At 41.7% G+C, this 13,928-nt stretch overlaps 1 protein-coding gene across 4 annotated transcripts in view; it reads right to left on the bottom strand.

Annotated features, from left to right (window-relative positions):
- The window catches only part of ESRRB (estrogen related receptor beta), a 122,963-nt gene extending 118,966 nt beyond the window's left edge, over nucleotides 1–3,997 (bottom strand). For all 4 annotated transcript variants that reach the window (XM_039704868.1, XM_039704867.1, XM_039704869.1 and 1 more), the window contains exon 1: nucleotides 3,866–3,997. Coding sequence is in view for 1 of the 4 variants with exons in the window: in XM_039704866.1 (XP_039560800.1) it covers nucleotides 3,866–3,867 (2 nt within the window). In the remaining 3 variants the exon portion in view is untranslated. The remainder of the gene's footprint in view (nucleotides 1–3,865) is intronic.
- Nucleotides 3,998–13,928: the final 9,931 nt, after the last annotated feature.

Raw genomic sequence — 13,928 nt, 5'->3', positions numbered from 1 at the left:
TTCTGAGTCCTGGCTGGGAGCAGAAAAGCTTACTGCTGGCTAGTTCACAACACACCAGCCCTTGGCAGCACAGAGGTCCTGGGCTTGCTGCAGGCAGGCCTGCTCTTTTGCTGCAACAGAAGGCACTACTCAAGCTGCCCACGCATGTGTGATGAACTCATCACAAAAGCCATCAGGCATTAATTTGGTCAATCATTCCTGTCACAGCAAATACAGTTCTTCAACTGGACTATTTGATACAACACTCCAGCTAAACTGAAGGACAGAAAAAATGCCTCAAAAGGTACCAGTCTACAGAGCAGAAATAGGACAATTTTGAAATTGACCCATCCATGCTTTCTTTTTATTTTTTTTTTCTTTTTTAAAGAAAAGGTGATTCAAGAGTTAAGTAGAAACAAAAATAAAAAGCATTAGAAAATTAAATTGTGTCTTCCAGGCATTAATAATAAAAAGGCGACCCACCCTCCAATCCTTCTCATTTAGAGGAGTATTTATTTGGAGTTTCTGTTAGGCGGCTGCATGCACTGCGTGCATCCTGCTTCACTGAAGAAGAGCCTTTTTGAAGCATCACTTGACTTTGTTTTAAATATCTTGCTACAGTTTCCATTTTAGCTCGTGAGATGATTATTTTCTCTCAAACTGAAGTTATACAGCAGTTGAAAATGCTGATGGCTTAACTGGTTTCCTTTTTTTTTCCCTCTCCACAGCAGCCCTGAGGGGTTTTAACTCTTTCTTGCAGCACTGAAATCCTGCTTTTGGAGTTCAATGTTTAACTCTCGCTGGGAGATTCATAAATATTCGGAGTCACTCTCTCCCTCTCTGTTTGATTAGGAAATGAGCCTTTAACTCAATGTAATCCCCAAGCCATTAACAAAAAAGCCCTCAACAGCTCCACTATTAGAATTTCACTCCTAGCCCACAGAGGATTGAATTAGATTAACATAACTACCCGCAATCTGAGTTTATTTTCTGTGCCAGATAGAAATGTGTCTTCAGGAAAGGAAAAGAAGAGAGCTGGAGAGCAAGCACAGCATAATGAAATGTAAAAATAGATGAGAAATAGATGGACAGATGTACAGGTAAAGCGATAAAAAAAGTAAGAGAGGGAGAAAGCCACACAGTCTTTAATAACTGGCTGCTGGCTTTGGGGGTTTTATAGAGAAGGCCCCTCAAAACACAGAATTGTTTCAGGAAGAGTATTTTTATTCTGCTTGTGTTTACTTCATATTCTCAGGGATTTACAGGGAGGCACCTGAGCATGCTGTACTCCAGACACCTGTGCAGCAGATTTGGCACAGGTTTTATTTATAATTCCCAAGAGATGTCATACTCAGCTATGAAAGGAGAGGCGTGGAAAGAGAATCTGCATGTCAATCATTACTTTGTAGTCAAAAAAACAAATAAACTGGGATAAAACAAAAGATGTTTGTTGGGTTTTTTAAGGAATGAAAAAAAAAAAATCATGCAATAGCATATGTTCAGTAAGACAACCCAGAGGTTGATAGGTGCTTAGTCCACAAAATGTGAATCATTAGTGAAGCAGAAACTAAACGACAAACCCTTTTTGCTACATAATGCATTGGTCTTCCCTTTAACCACAGGTAACTCTTTCCCTCCAAATAAAAGCAGCCCTATTAAGCATCGATCATTATCCCAAAGGACAGTAGGTGCTTGGTTATTTTTTTTCCAAAGCAGAAATAACAAGATATGGCAGGTAACAGGGCAAAATACTCACATGTGTTTGAAAGACAAGAACAAAGTCCAGCAATTATGTGGACACAACTATAGAATAGCCCAAATAAATTCTTAAGACTGAACCTTTTATAGCTTTATACTTGGAAAACTTTGATTTCTCAGATTTCTGTGAAAATCTATGGTAAATGATGGGGGATGGGGGGGAGGTTTGCAGTAATTTCCAAGCGTAGTCATGTTAATATTGGTTTTGTGTAGGGAAGAAAATAATTCAATTTTTTTTTCAGCAATGTCTCTTGGTTTTTAATTCTTAGTGGGACTTCAGACCAGCTATGTGATAGATTCTTTGCTGGTTACAAAGTCAGCAATTTTTGTCCTTTAATGCTTTCCTGAAAAATCTGGTTCTTTTATTACAAAATAACATTGTATTATTACAGAGAAGCAATAAATGTAATATCATGGCAAAACAAACAGAAAAGGACTTAAATAATTTAAATATGTTCATTTTTAAGTAAAGCAAAAAGCTTTAATAATCAAAATGAAGCTTCATATGATGACAACGATCAGAGTTTTATTTGTGAGAAAATGGGTTCATAGCAGGCAATGTGTTGTAATGATCTTTTGGGGCATTACTTGGGCATACTAATTCACCTGGTTTATCCATATCCTCCTGAAAGCCTTCCTTATATCAGAATTCTAGCTGAATGATGGAGTATTCACATAGATGGATAAAAACTTAGAAAGCATTAATATGTAGTCAATATTTTTTCATTCCTAGTACTTAAGCTAAATGCTCTAAGTATTATAAAATGTACACTGAAGAAATACAAAATAAAGAACTAAAGAAGAAGCCTATTTGTCACCCTTCTACAGCCAATCCAAGAAATTAATCTATCAAGTATTCCCCAAAATCTGATGTTTTCACTGTGAAGCAGCTCTGGTTTTATTATTCTGTTTCTATTAGACATTTTTTTGCTCCAAATTATTTTAAGTTTAGCTTCATTTTATTTGTTGCTACCTTCAAAAATGGTATATTTCGGGAGTAAAAAAGTTTTCTAGAACATATATATGTAGTGAGAAATTTATGCTAAAAACTTGACATACCAAAATTAAAATTGTAATATTAAGGGTTTGAGGGCTAGACAGAGCATGGTTATTTTCCTATGATAGAAACAAATATTAACCCTAAATTTTGTAAAAAGACGTGACACAAACCTCTGAAGCAAAAACATGAAACAAGAAAAACCTCATATTTTGACAAAAAATATTATACTAAAAGCTATTAACAAAAAACCAGAGTCATTATTTTTCTCCCTCTCTTCATATTTCTACTAAAAGCTATTAATTAAAAAAAAAAATCTGACTAATGATTGTTCTCCCTGTCTTAAAATTTCTGTTAAATAAAATACTCCAAAAATATATAATTGTTTAAACATTTTACATCTTGGCTGCTTTAAAGCAAACACCTCGTTGGTGATTAGAGAGTAAGTTCCTTCTTTGATTATCACTGTGCCAACTTTGCAAAGACTTGCACCCCTCTTTTGTCATTGAAGATTCTTCAGTTGCTTTGGGACTTTTAAAATTAAAGAAACATCAACTGCTTATTGCTAAATACCTTCAGTAAAAGCAAAATTTCATTGCATGTGTCTGATAAGAAAAGATTTGATATGCAGCTGGGGGGTATTGGGTTTTTTAAAAGAGGAAAGGTTGTCACTTGGTTCTTTTAAGACAGGACTGCTAAAGTTCCCAGGTTTGCCTTTACCAGCATGGGATAAATAGCACCTGTCCTTGGTAAGCCCTTAAGCAGAGTTACGTTATACATTGACCTTTTTGGAATGCCAGCAAACCTGACTGTTTCTGTTCCCAAAACAAAACTGTTCCACTCAAACTTTCATTTACTTATTTCCAGAGGAAAAAGCCACGCTCAAATAGTGAAACTGCCTGATTTCTACAAAGTTCTGAACCAACTCCTCTCCTTGTGGGTCGCACTGACCTTCCTTTGACAGAGTGAAAATAAAAAAAATATTACCTTTAACTGTATCGAGATGCTGCCATAATTTTTAGACCAGATAAAAGGATTTGTGCAGAGCAATGCTTGTATTAAAAAAAAAAAAAGAAATGAAACAAAACACAAGCCCATAAACGCAATAAAAGATAGAAGTTCACTACTTACATGCTGCAGGCTGAGAGATGAGGCTCGAGGCTGGAGTAGAATTTCCCTTGCCCTCAGGTGTTTCTAATTGCTGATTAAATATCTTTTGGTTCTGCCTGCACCAGCCGACAGTCCCCTCTGCGTCTCTGCCTCTCTTTGTGACTAGGACACAGTACTCCGAGTCCCAACCTATAAATAGATCCCAGCTCTGTGATTGATATAACAGGCAGCTGACAAAAAAAAAAAAAAAAAAAAAAAAAAAAAAAAAAAAAAAAAAAAAAAAAAAAGAAAGAAATAACCAGGTCTTAAGCAAGGCAGCAAAAGCTGGGCTTTTAACTCTGCACTGTGCCCAGGGAGGAGTCCCCCACAGTCACCCGTGGGCATCAGAAAGAGAAAGTGCAAGGCAATTACTTTCCCAGCAGCATTACAGCAACTTGAGGCATGTAAAGTGAATGAACAAAATTCACTGCACAAAGAAGGAGAGGCAAAACACAACTAGCAGACTGCATCCAACTCTTTTGCAATTGAACAAAAATAAATTCCATCTTCAAAACAAGCTGGGAATTCTGACAAAATGAGAGAAGAGTTCAGAGCTGAGTTCTGTGGGTTGGTCCAGACATGCTTGTATTTCTGCTGCAGAATAAACCAGTGGGTAGGTTGGCAATTTAACAGCTCGGCAGCCTACTTAGGGTCTCTGCCCACAAACACTATTTGATGAGGCTGTTCCTGCAAACAAAACTGAGGGCAGTGATGGTACCTCCCTATTGACTCAGCAGAAGTTACTTAGCTCTCAAGGACCTGAACCCTCTTTTCTGCTTAAGTCCTTGGCTGCCAGGAGAAAGTGATGAGTTACAGATATCAACAAAGCTCTTACAGAGGCTGAGCTGGGAGCCCACCATCCAGAGAGTGACTTGAGAGAGCACATCACAAATGCTGCTCTGGTCCTTTTTACCTGACACAAGGGGAATGGTCCTGGATTTTCCCATTTAGTCCCTACAGTTTCTTCTGTTAGAGCCACAGTCAGGCAAGGCCAGTGACATTTCCAGCAGGCAGCTCTTTCTCCAAGCCTTCACCAGCTCCTAGGTATTCATGATCTCCAGTAGAGACTTAGTGACTAGGAAACTTCATAGCAAATGGGATCAAAGGCAAGGCAGCTAATGAGGAAGACCAGTGGAAGAGTGGGGAAGAAGAGGGAGAATAGTAGGCAGGGAGAGGCAAAACAGATTTCATGACACTACTGTCTTTGGCTACATCTCCTACAATTAACCCTAGTGCCACGCTCACCTCTGCCGGAAAAAGTACTAGTGCAGACAGGGCACCAGACCCACCAGCCTTCTTTTCAACAAATTGCAAGGCTTGCTTGAGCTGAGATAGTAAATAAATGCTAAACTCAAAGAGCAGGATAAAATCCTCAGGCACCAAGCCCGTGCTGAACTCCATGGTTCTTTGGCTCAGTGGCTAGCAGTACCTGAACTGTTTAAGCTAGTTTAGGCATGTCTACACCACACTGCAGCTGCTGCTGTTACTGAGTAAAGAAAGTTAGTTCAACAAGAGCAGCTATCCCAAATCAAGGCAAGGACCCACCAGGTCAGAGCCAAGGTCTCATTAAATTTAAGCTATTGATTATATAGGAAGATAGGAAGATACAGTAATTTCCTCTCTTTTGGCCAAATCCTACTGCATGCTTAATTCACCTCAGGTCAGTGTCCTTTGTGTCTAAACTGGTAGGATTTAGTCAAGGAGTTTTACAAAAAAACCCACTGTGTTCACTGGAGAGGGGTCTGATGAAGCACTGGGCAAAGACTCATGATGATTAGCCATTTTCCTCAGCTGAGCTACTGTCCTGTGTGAAGTCTGGCTTGTCACTTTGGCACAGCTGCATATCCCTCAGCTCTAAAAAACCAGAGATAACAATGCTTAACACAGTGCTTTAAAGCACTTTGATATCTACAGATGAAGACCTACAAATGAAGAGGGGGAAAATAGTATCTGACAGGCTGAGCTCCAGCATGGAAACACACCCTCAACTGCCTGCTGGATTCTGGTCCTTCACCTAGTTGAATCAGATCTCAGATGAAAAATTACCTGATAAACAATGAAAAATTTTATTTTTGTCCTCTCATTTGGGCTGGCTAGTACAAGATATTTTGGGCTTTAATACTGAGAGCTGTAAGACCTTTTACACTACCCATTGCCATTAGAAGGAATTTTAGGCACTCGGTACACAGAATAATCAGGCTGTGGCATGGCAGATGAAGGTCCCAAAACCTAAATCCAAAAGTCACTTTTGAAAAACTCAGCTATAACTGTCAGACTGATCGTTGCTGTTGCATATTGCTGACATCTAAAGTTCTTCAAATACTACTCTGTCAAGCTTTGTGTTGAATGGAAAAGCATCATGCCTGCCCCCTTACATTGTCATGGGCTAAACTGATGGTCTGGTGGGAATACCCATGGTGTAGTCTGAACCACAAGAACTTTTTAGGTACATGTCAAGCAGGTAGCCAGGAAGTTCTGTTCAGTAATTAGGTCCATGTCCAGTGTTATCTCTAGCATCCCATACCTACAGAGCAGAAGTCCTGGGCCTAGACTAGTACCTCATTCTTCCACTTTCTGCTTGAAGGGTGAAGGGAGGAGGTCTTGACAGCATGCCACAGTTAAGTAGCATGAATGAACTTTGAATGGAGTCAGAATTCCTCCACCCTTCCTCTCTGCCTTTAGACAGCAGGATGTATGACTTTAATTGCACCCAGTGGGGTACCTAGCAATCCAGAGAAGATCTGCTTCGGATAAAACTTCAAACACAACTTCCCCACCCCCACTGCCAGCACCCTGGTGCATAAACAGCACTTAATTCCAGACGCAGGGCAAGGCACAGAAAGAATCCAAGAGTGAGGCCATAAGACTGAATGCCCACTCAAAACACTGCACAAAGAAAGCCAGAAGATTTCAAAAACAGATACATTAAAAAGCAAAAGGAATTACAAAGATGAACATTAGTGACTTGTAGACTCTAGAAAGGCTCACCTCTTTCCTTGAGTTACCCAAGTACAAGGTATTCTTGAGGTACCTTTTACCCATTGTAAAGTGCAAGTGCAGTATTTTCTACTTGTTGCTTGGGAAGATTTTTTAAAACTGCTTCTTGCTAGGGCCACTTTGATCATGCACCTGTATTTCAGTCTCAGATCCTCAATACTACATTGTACGTAAAATTTCAGTGCTTGTTTTCCTTCAGACACAGAGTTTGAGTCTTGCACATATAAATCTCGGCAGAATTTCCTCAGCTGCATTCAAGTTATTATAGAAGAATGCAAAATATACTTTCTTTTTAAAGACAAAAACAAACAAAAATTCACAGATACTTTTCTTTTGGATAGGGCCAAAGTAAAAGCAGTTGAAGCTTGAAAATACTGGTCCAATCCATGTAATCTTCTCGTTGCCTCCACCTGTACATTAAACTATACAAACCATACAGATAATCTTTGTCCCTTCTCCTGAGTGCCTCAAATGGTGCAAATCTGATTTACATGTTGTAAGTTTAGAACTCAGAGTCAGTGCTGCTTTTATATCAGGAAATGCAGGTATGAATACAAGTATTAAAAGACAAACTGAAAGTCAGATTTGCAGTTTCCAAGGCTAGCCACAAACTATGAAGAATAATTATAACACACAATAAAGTTTCTTCATCAGAGTCATGTTACTTTGAAAGAGCCTCACAAACCCAAAATTTGTAAACAGCTGCGTTAGTGCCCTGCTGGATTTAGTGAGGTGTGAATTGCACAGATTTCAAACAGGGACTACTTAACACCAAAAATGTGTTCTAAATTTTTTTGTTTGTTTTAATGTAAAGGAAATTAATGTAAGAAAACCCAAACTAACAAACCTGTTCCAAGACTGAAAATTACAAGAAAAGAATAAAAGATAAAAGAATGAAAAAGTTTTAATAACAACTCTCTTCTGTATGCTTGACACATACAGTATGACTCTTATATCTAATAGGAAGTTAAATATACTACACATTTTGATACAAAATAGTCTGAAAAACAGCAATTGCTCAAGAGGGAAATGCTGATATTATTGCAAGATTACTGTTTTTTTAATTCCTTATTTAATTTTAATGCCATAAACTTCATAATGCTTCAGTATTCTTCTTCTGTGCAACCAACAGCCATAGCAGGGCATTTTTCTTGCACACATTGAACACAAAGTTCGTATGCTTGCATGCAGTTTTTTCATGCACCCTCCAGCATGGTTCATGCCATGTTGCCATGTCAGGTCTCTGTCATCAGCAGGGAAAGTCATACTGTTCTAATACTCTTGTAAACTTTGCTTCTTCTTTAGTTCCTATATATATGGTTATTTTTTAGGAATGTAGAAATGACTAAGATTTTAACGCAAGCCTCCTACCAGATTAACCATTCCAGCTAAAGGTGTTAGCACTGTCCAGCTGCTGGCCAGCTGGAGATTACAATTCTAGCAATTCTTTGGCAGAAGGGAGTATGCAAACTTTCTGAATAGACACAAGTAAAGCATGTCAGGCTAGGACTAGGGAATTTTCCTGGATTAGGCAGCAGCCAAATCTATTCTTTCATTTTCGGACCTGTGGGCAGAGAAAAGTCTTCACCTGGCACAGCTATTTGTAGAATTAGACTATGGAGAGGCACCACCTGGGGCTGCTCCAGCAGAGGTTATGCCATTGGCTTGAGGAAGAGCAAGTGCAAGCACAAAAGAATGCTCCTCTCCCTCATTTTTCTGAGTCCACCAGTAATAACAATGCACTAATGAAAACTAGCTTGGCCTGAGCAACAAAACAGAGTGTGTTCACAAACTATCCAGAGCAAGCATTCAGTTCTACATGTACACACAGAAATAAAATCTGTAAGGATTTAACTAAAGCCTGCAAGCACCAGGACAATCATATGCTGCACTACATTTAAGTACACAGCATTTGTCAGTGTATCACACACACCATGACAATACAGTTACGTCTACCCTTTGCTTGCTTAGATCCATTCTAAGCTTTCACTCCTACTACACAGCCTTTGCCCAAAAGGGCTTCTTTGTTCACACTCATGAAAAAAATAATAATAATAATAGTAAAAACCAGAATAAGAATTCTTGGAGGTACTCCTGCCTAAATGGCTTTCACTCCTATTACACAGCCTTTGCCCAAAAGGGCTTCTTGGTTCACACCCATGAAAAAATAATAATAGTAAAAACCAGAATAAGAATTCTTGGAGGTACTCCTGCCTAAATTATGCAACCACAATATTCACTCACTGGAAACCACCACCATCCTCTTCCAGCACAGGGCACTGCCCCATTGCATCATTTGGGGCAAGAACCTTCTGCACTTTTTTTTTTTTTTTCCTGCAGATGCTTTGCAGAAACTCACCACTGTTGTACCACTTGCTCAGAACCTTGTTTAGCACCAGCAAGTCCACACCTGTGCTGGCAGGGCATTAGCTGTGCACTCAGACAAAGCTCAAAGCAGCCCCGCAGCCTACTACGGTCGGCTTAGGCAGGAGATCCTGTTTCATGTTCCCAGTGACCTTGGCGTGGCGGGGACGGAGAGGAAGCATGGTAACTGTCATAATAGAGCAGGTACCAATTCCGATATCAGGATAAGGAGGAAAAAGTGAGATTTAAGTCAGCTCTGGTGCCAGATCAAATAGAGACCAGGATCGCCAGAAACAGCTTCCCCCTTGGGTTTTTGTTTTGTTCTTAGCTCAGATCCATCAGACAACTTCTACATAACCCAAACAACTACTTTATAACCACAGACAGGCCCAACCATGATGTCTGGCTCCAGATCTAAACTCCTTACAGCCAGACTGTTAGCTCAGCTCTCTTGAAGAAGCATCACCATCCTCCAAATTTGTGTGTCGAGGAGCTGTTCGTGCTCTCTTCTCCTCTCTGGGGAAAGGTTCCATAGTCTTTGTGTGTCTTGCTTGATTAAAAGGTAAATTTAAAAAAATAAGAATGATGCGAAATAACTGATGAAGTTCCTCAGAGGAAGAGGATATTCTGCTTGCAGACACCCAGATGAGGAATTAGCTTTACCAGGAGAAGCCCTCTGCATGCAAGCTGAGGGGTTTCACCTGTCCCCATTCCAACTGAGGACTGCCAGCAGGCTGGCACAACTCAGCAGAGCTCTCAAAAGAAAGTGAGGTGCTGTGCAAATCCTGCAGCTTCTAAAGTGAGGAAAGACCAACTCTGCAGTAGGTCCTACATGAGTCCACTCCAAAGCCACACCATTGATCTCAGTGCTGCCTGACCTCCCAGCCACATTAACTGTGCCAGAAAGAGCCCTTATCTCTGCCTGGGGGTGAGACTCTCAGCAGTCTAAGGAGAAGGTGCTACCCCTGTCACAATCCTGTCAGCCAGGTGCCATTCAGCAGATCCACACCAGGTGTCTGTGGCCAGGTGCTGGCTGTGGGGTGGCTGCAGGGCAGCCTTAGTGAGGAGAGGCCAGGGCTAGCCCATGCCTGACATGGCCAGTTCCAAATGGCTCCAACCCACCCACCACAGGGCACAGCTGAGCCCCATGGACAAGATGGTGGTGGCCATAGAAAAACATGTTTAAGAAAGGGCAGAAAACACTGCACAGGCAGTGAGGAGTGAGAGAAGGCCCCACAGGCACTCCGGTGAGAGCAGGAGGGGAGGAGGCACTGGAGGTGCTGAAGCAGACCCTGCCCCCCTGCCCCTGCTGAGGGCACGGTGCAGCAGGTGGGTATTTCCTGAAGGAACTGCAGCTTGCAGCTGGCCAAGGTCAGCTCACCACAGTGTGTCACAATAGATAGAAGAAAATCTGCTTCCTTCAGTAGCTCTCCCTCTGTACCCCAGACCAAACAAGTGCTCCTGACCCGGTGATCTCTGGGTGGTGTTGCTAGGGCTTTTGTGTCAGGCTGGATACACCACAGGGACAGGTAGGAGAGGACAGGCAAGCAAAAATAACCCTGAACAGTACTAGAAACTGTCTTGATATTATGGGAGAGCCTATTCTCCCACACAGATGACACCAAACCCCTACCTACAATTCCTGCCTGATGAGGAAATGAAACAATTGTGTTTGGGAGGCACTTGAGGGCACACATGACTTCCACAGACACAGCAAAGCACATGCAGATGCCTGCCTCAATTCCCTTGCTGGCAGTGAAATTCTGCCACCATAATACACTCCCTCACAGTGGGTAAATCAAACACAAAATGCATGGTTAAGCATTACCCCCACAGAAATCTCCCTAGCACATAAAAGTACAACAAGGTTCCCTTGCACCTCTATGGAACAGGAATCTGCATTTCCAGCTAAAGCCTTTCAGCTTCTCTGTACCATCTAAAACCACTTCTGAGCCCACTATATGGCTGCCAGGCCTTTGGCAGAGAGCTCTAAGCCCTTTTAAAATGTTGACCAGGTACAGACCCAGGTAGTATCCTTCTCATCCTTGTATCTCTTTCTGTCTTTAAGCTAACCATAGCAAGTTCTGCTGAACTTTGGCTCAGCTTCCTCTTAGCAGTAAGTGAGGTGGTTTCTTCCTCTTCACTGCAATTCTGTTGTAGTGTCCTTTGCCCTCTCATTTCATCACCTCAACTCATTTTTCAGCTCAGAGTTGCCAGTCACCTCTGAAACTCTTCCAACCTGGACCTTTCCTGCTCTGCAGCCTGGAGCACCTCAAAACTCAGAGCATTTCATCTTTAAGAGAGTCGAGAGAGAGAAGGGGAAAATGGCAAGAGCCTTTTCTTTAAATGTAGTTACCCATATGTGCCAGAAAGAAGAGTTTCACAAAAGGATTTAGCATTCCTTTCCTCTACCCTCCAGGCAGCCAGAAACTCAGCATGGAGCTCATGCCACATGAAGGAGCAAGGCTACAGCACACAGAGGGGACAAGCTGCAGGGGAAGTCAGTGCAGCTACAGAGCTTTACTGCTTGTAAAGCAGTCACTTAGGATTTGGTCTGAAGATGCTTTGTGCTGAGAGAATGTGAAGGGAGGGACACACACATGGGCCCAGCAGAGAGGGGGCAGTGCCAGGGGGTACCGGGATAAGGTGCCAGGTGCTCAGACAAATGCACCACAGCTGTCCCCACAGCCCAAGAGAGCCATGTGCTGCCAGCCAACAGAATGCAAAGCTGAGAAAGAGCCAAAACACCAACACTTTCTCTGCAGACAATCCTGGCATGTGCCACAGAGACTATCCCCTTGTAACGTCCCTGTGGCCCTCTTCCCCCTCCTCCTCCCTTGCTACACTCCTGGAATTGCCATGGGCCACTTCTGTGCACAAAGCTGTTCTGCAGTTCATCACAGGTATTCAGAACTGCTGGAACCTGAGCTGGAGATCAGGTACAGCACAGTCCATAGCCAACTATACTGCCCTCCATACTCCCCTCCTCCTCCCCATCCCCACCTACCCCCTGTAAAAAGATGTCACATTCACCAAGGCTTAACAGTGAGAAGGGGAAAAAAAACATCTGTCAAATTCTTAACTTCAAGTGGATTTACCCAAAGCCCCTTGGAAACAGCTGCTTGAGGAAGGTTTCTGTGGAGCCCGTGTTCCAGATGTAGACATTTGGTTGCTCAGTCCCTTGCTGTTGCTTTAGTCTGTGCTCTTGCCACACCTGGACCTGTCCTCACCTGGAATAACCAGTCCCTTCCATCGCTTCTGCCTAGGGCCCTGCTGCTGTTGGGAGGTGAGGCCCAGCTCCTCTGCTGTTCCCTCCCTTTAAGGAATGTGTCACGGGCATGGCCTCACACACTCATCCACTGCCTTGTGTGACTGCCCACTGAGCACAGGGAGGAAGATCTAAAGCACTTATAGCAGCTTCTTCCCTAACACATCACCATAGCAGCTTCTTCCCTGTGCTTAGAAGCTTGGGGAAAAAAACCCACTATGAAATCACAACCTTCCTTTATCCCCTCTGTGCAGCAATAAGTTTTGTGCCAGAAGGGCTGGATTCCACCCCTTGTGTGCTTTCGAGGCTGGGCAGCAGTGTCACTTTGCAGCCAGGTAACAGGAACTCCAGGAGAAGTCCCATTTTTATGCCACACAGCAAATAAAGGTACATTAACAAAACAAAGCTATATAGGGCTATTTGAGCATGCTCCTAACAAGATGGTTTGGATTTCAGCAGGAAGACAGCCTCATTCATTTAGACTTTATATCCAGATGAGATCTAGGCTATATTAATTCAAATGCAAAGCACCATGAGATTGTATCTAGGCTGAGTTATCACTGAGTTAATATACCTTAATACAGACAACAACAGAACCTCTCTTTCTTGAATATCTTTTATGCCTTGCCATGAGATCCTGGGATTCATTTACCTGGTGAAACCCCATGGAAACTTGAAGGACAGTCTACCTTCTTCTCTTTGGAAGCCTGCTCTCCAAAGCTGTTGAGCTACATATGTGTCATTCTCCCAAAGAAATTTCTTTTTGCCGCTTTATGAGATGACACAATTCCCATTTTGAAATTTGTAAAAATGTGATGTTAGAAATCATATAGCCTGTGGAAATGTTTTCATGTCTCCTTCTTAAGTTTTCAAAGAAAACAATTCATGTTTAGGAAAAAAAGTTAATTTATTTTTCATTTTCTCCGTGGTCATTAGGCAGAAAATGAGACTTTAGAGGCATGTTGTCTGCTCCTTGTAATCATGGGACATTTCATATTTCTTGATGGTATTAGCAAATTCCTCAAGAAAATATTTTCATAAATCTCTGTGATTCTCTCACAATATTTAGCAAAACACTCAATTTTTTTAAGAATTATTTTCAAGTCTTCTGTGTAAACTACTATTGTTCTGAGTTGTGGCAGTAACTTGGAGGAATTGTTACTTACTCTAGAAAAGCTTAATCAAAGAGCAAACAAGCAAACAAGACTTGACACCCAAAGCCACAAGGAAGCAGTTCCTTGCCCTGAACTACTCGATTCCCTCCTTCAAAGGTGATTTCTTCAGCCAGGTTCTCCATAAGTGCAAACACTTATTCAGCTCCTTCTTCAGAATGTGTGAGACTGTGCAGAGAAACTGCATCTGCATTGCTACATTATGTTTGCAAAATGTTGCCTGTTACCTTTGCAAACATAGTTA

The sequence above is a fragment of the Passer montanus genome, unplaced genomic scaffold (genome assembly GCF_014805655.1).
Source record: "Passer montanus isolate IOZ18808 unplaced genomic scaffold, ASM1480565v1 scaffold18, whole genome shotgun sequence".
In the NCBI taxonomy this organism is placed as follows: domain Eukaryota; kingdom Metazoa; phylum Chordata; class Aves; order Passeriformes; family Passeridae; genus Passer; species Passer montanus.
The sequence above is the reverse complement of the archived record's forward strand: the minus strand, read 5'-3'. Positions and strand labels throughout refer to the sequence as shown.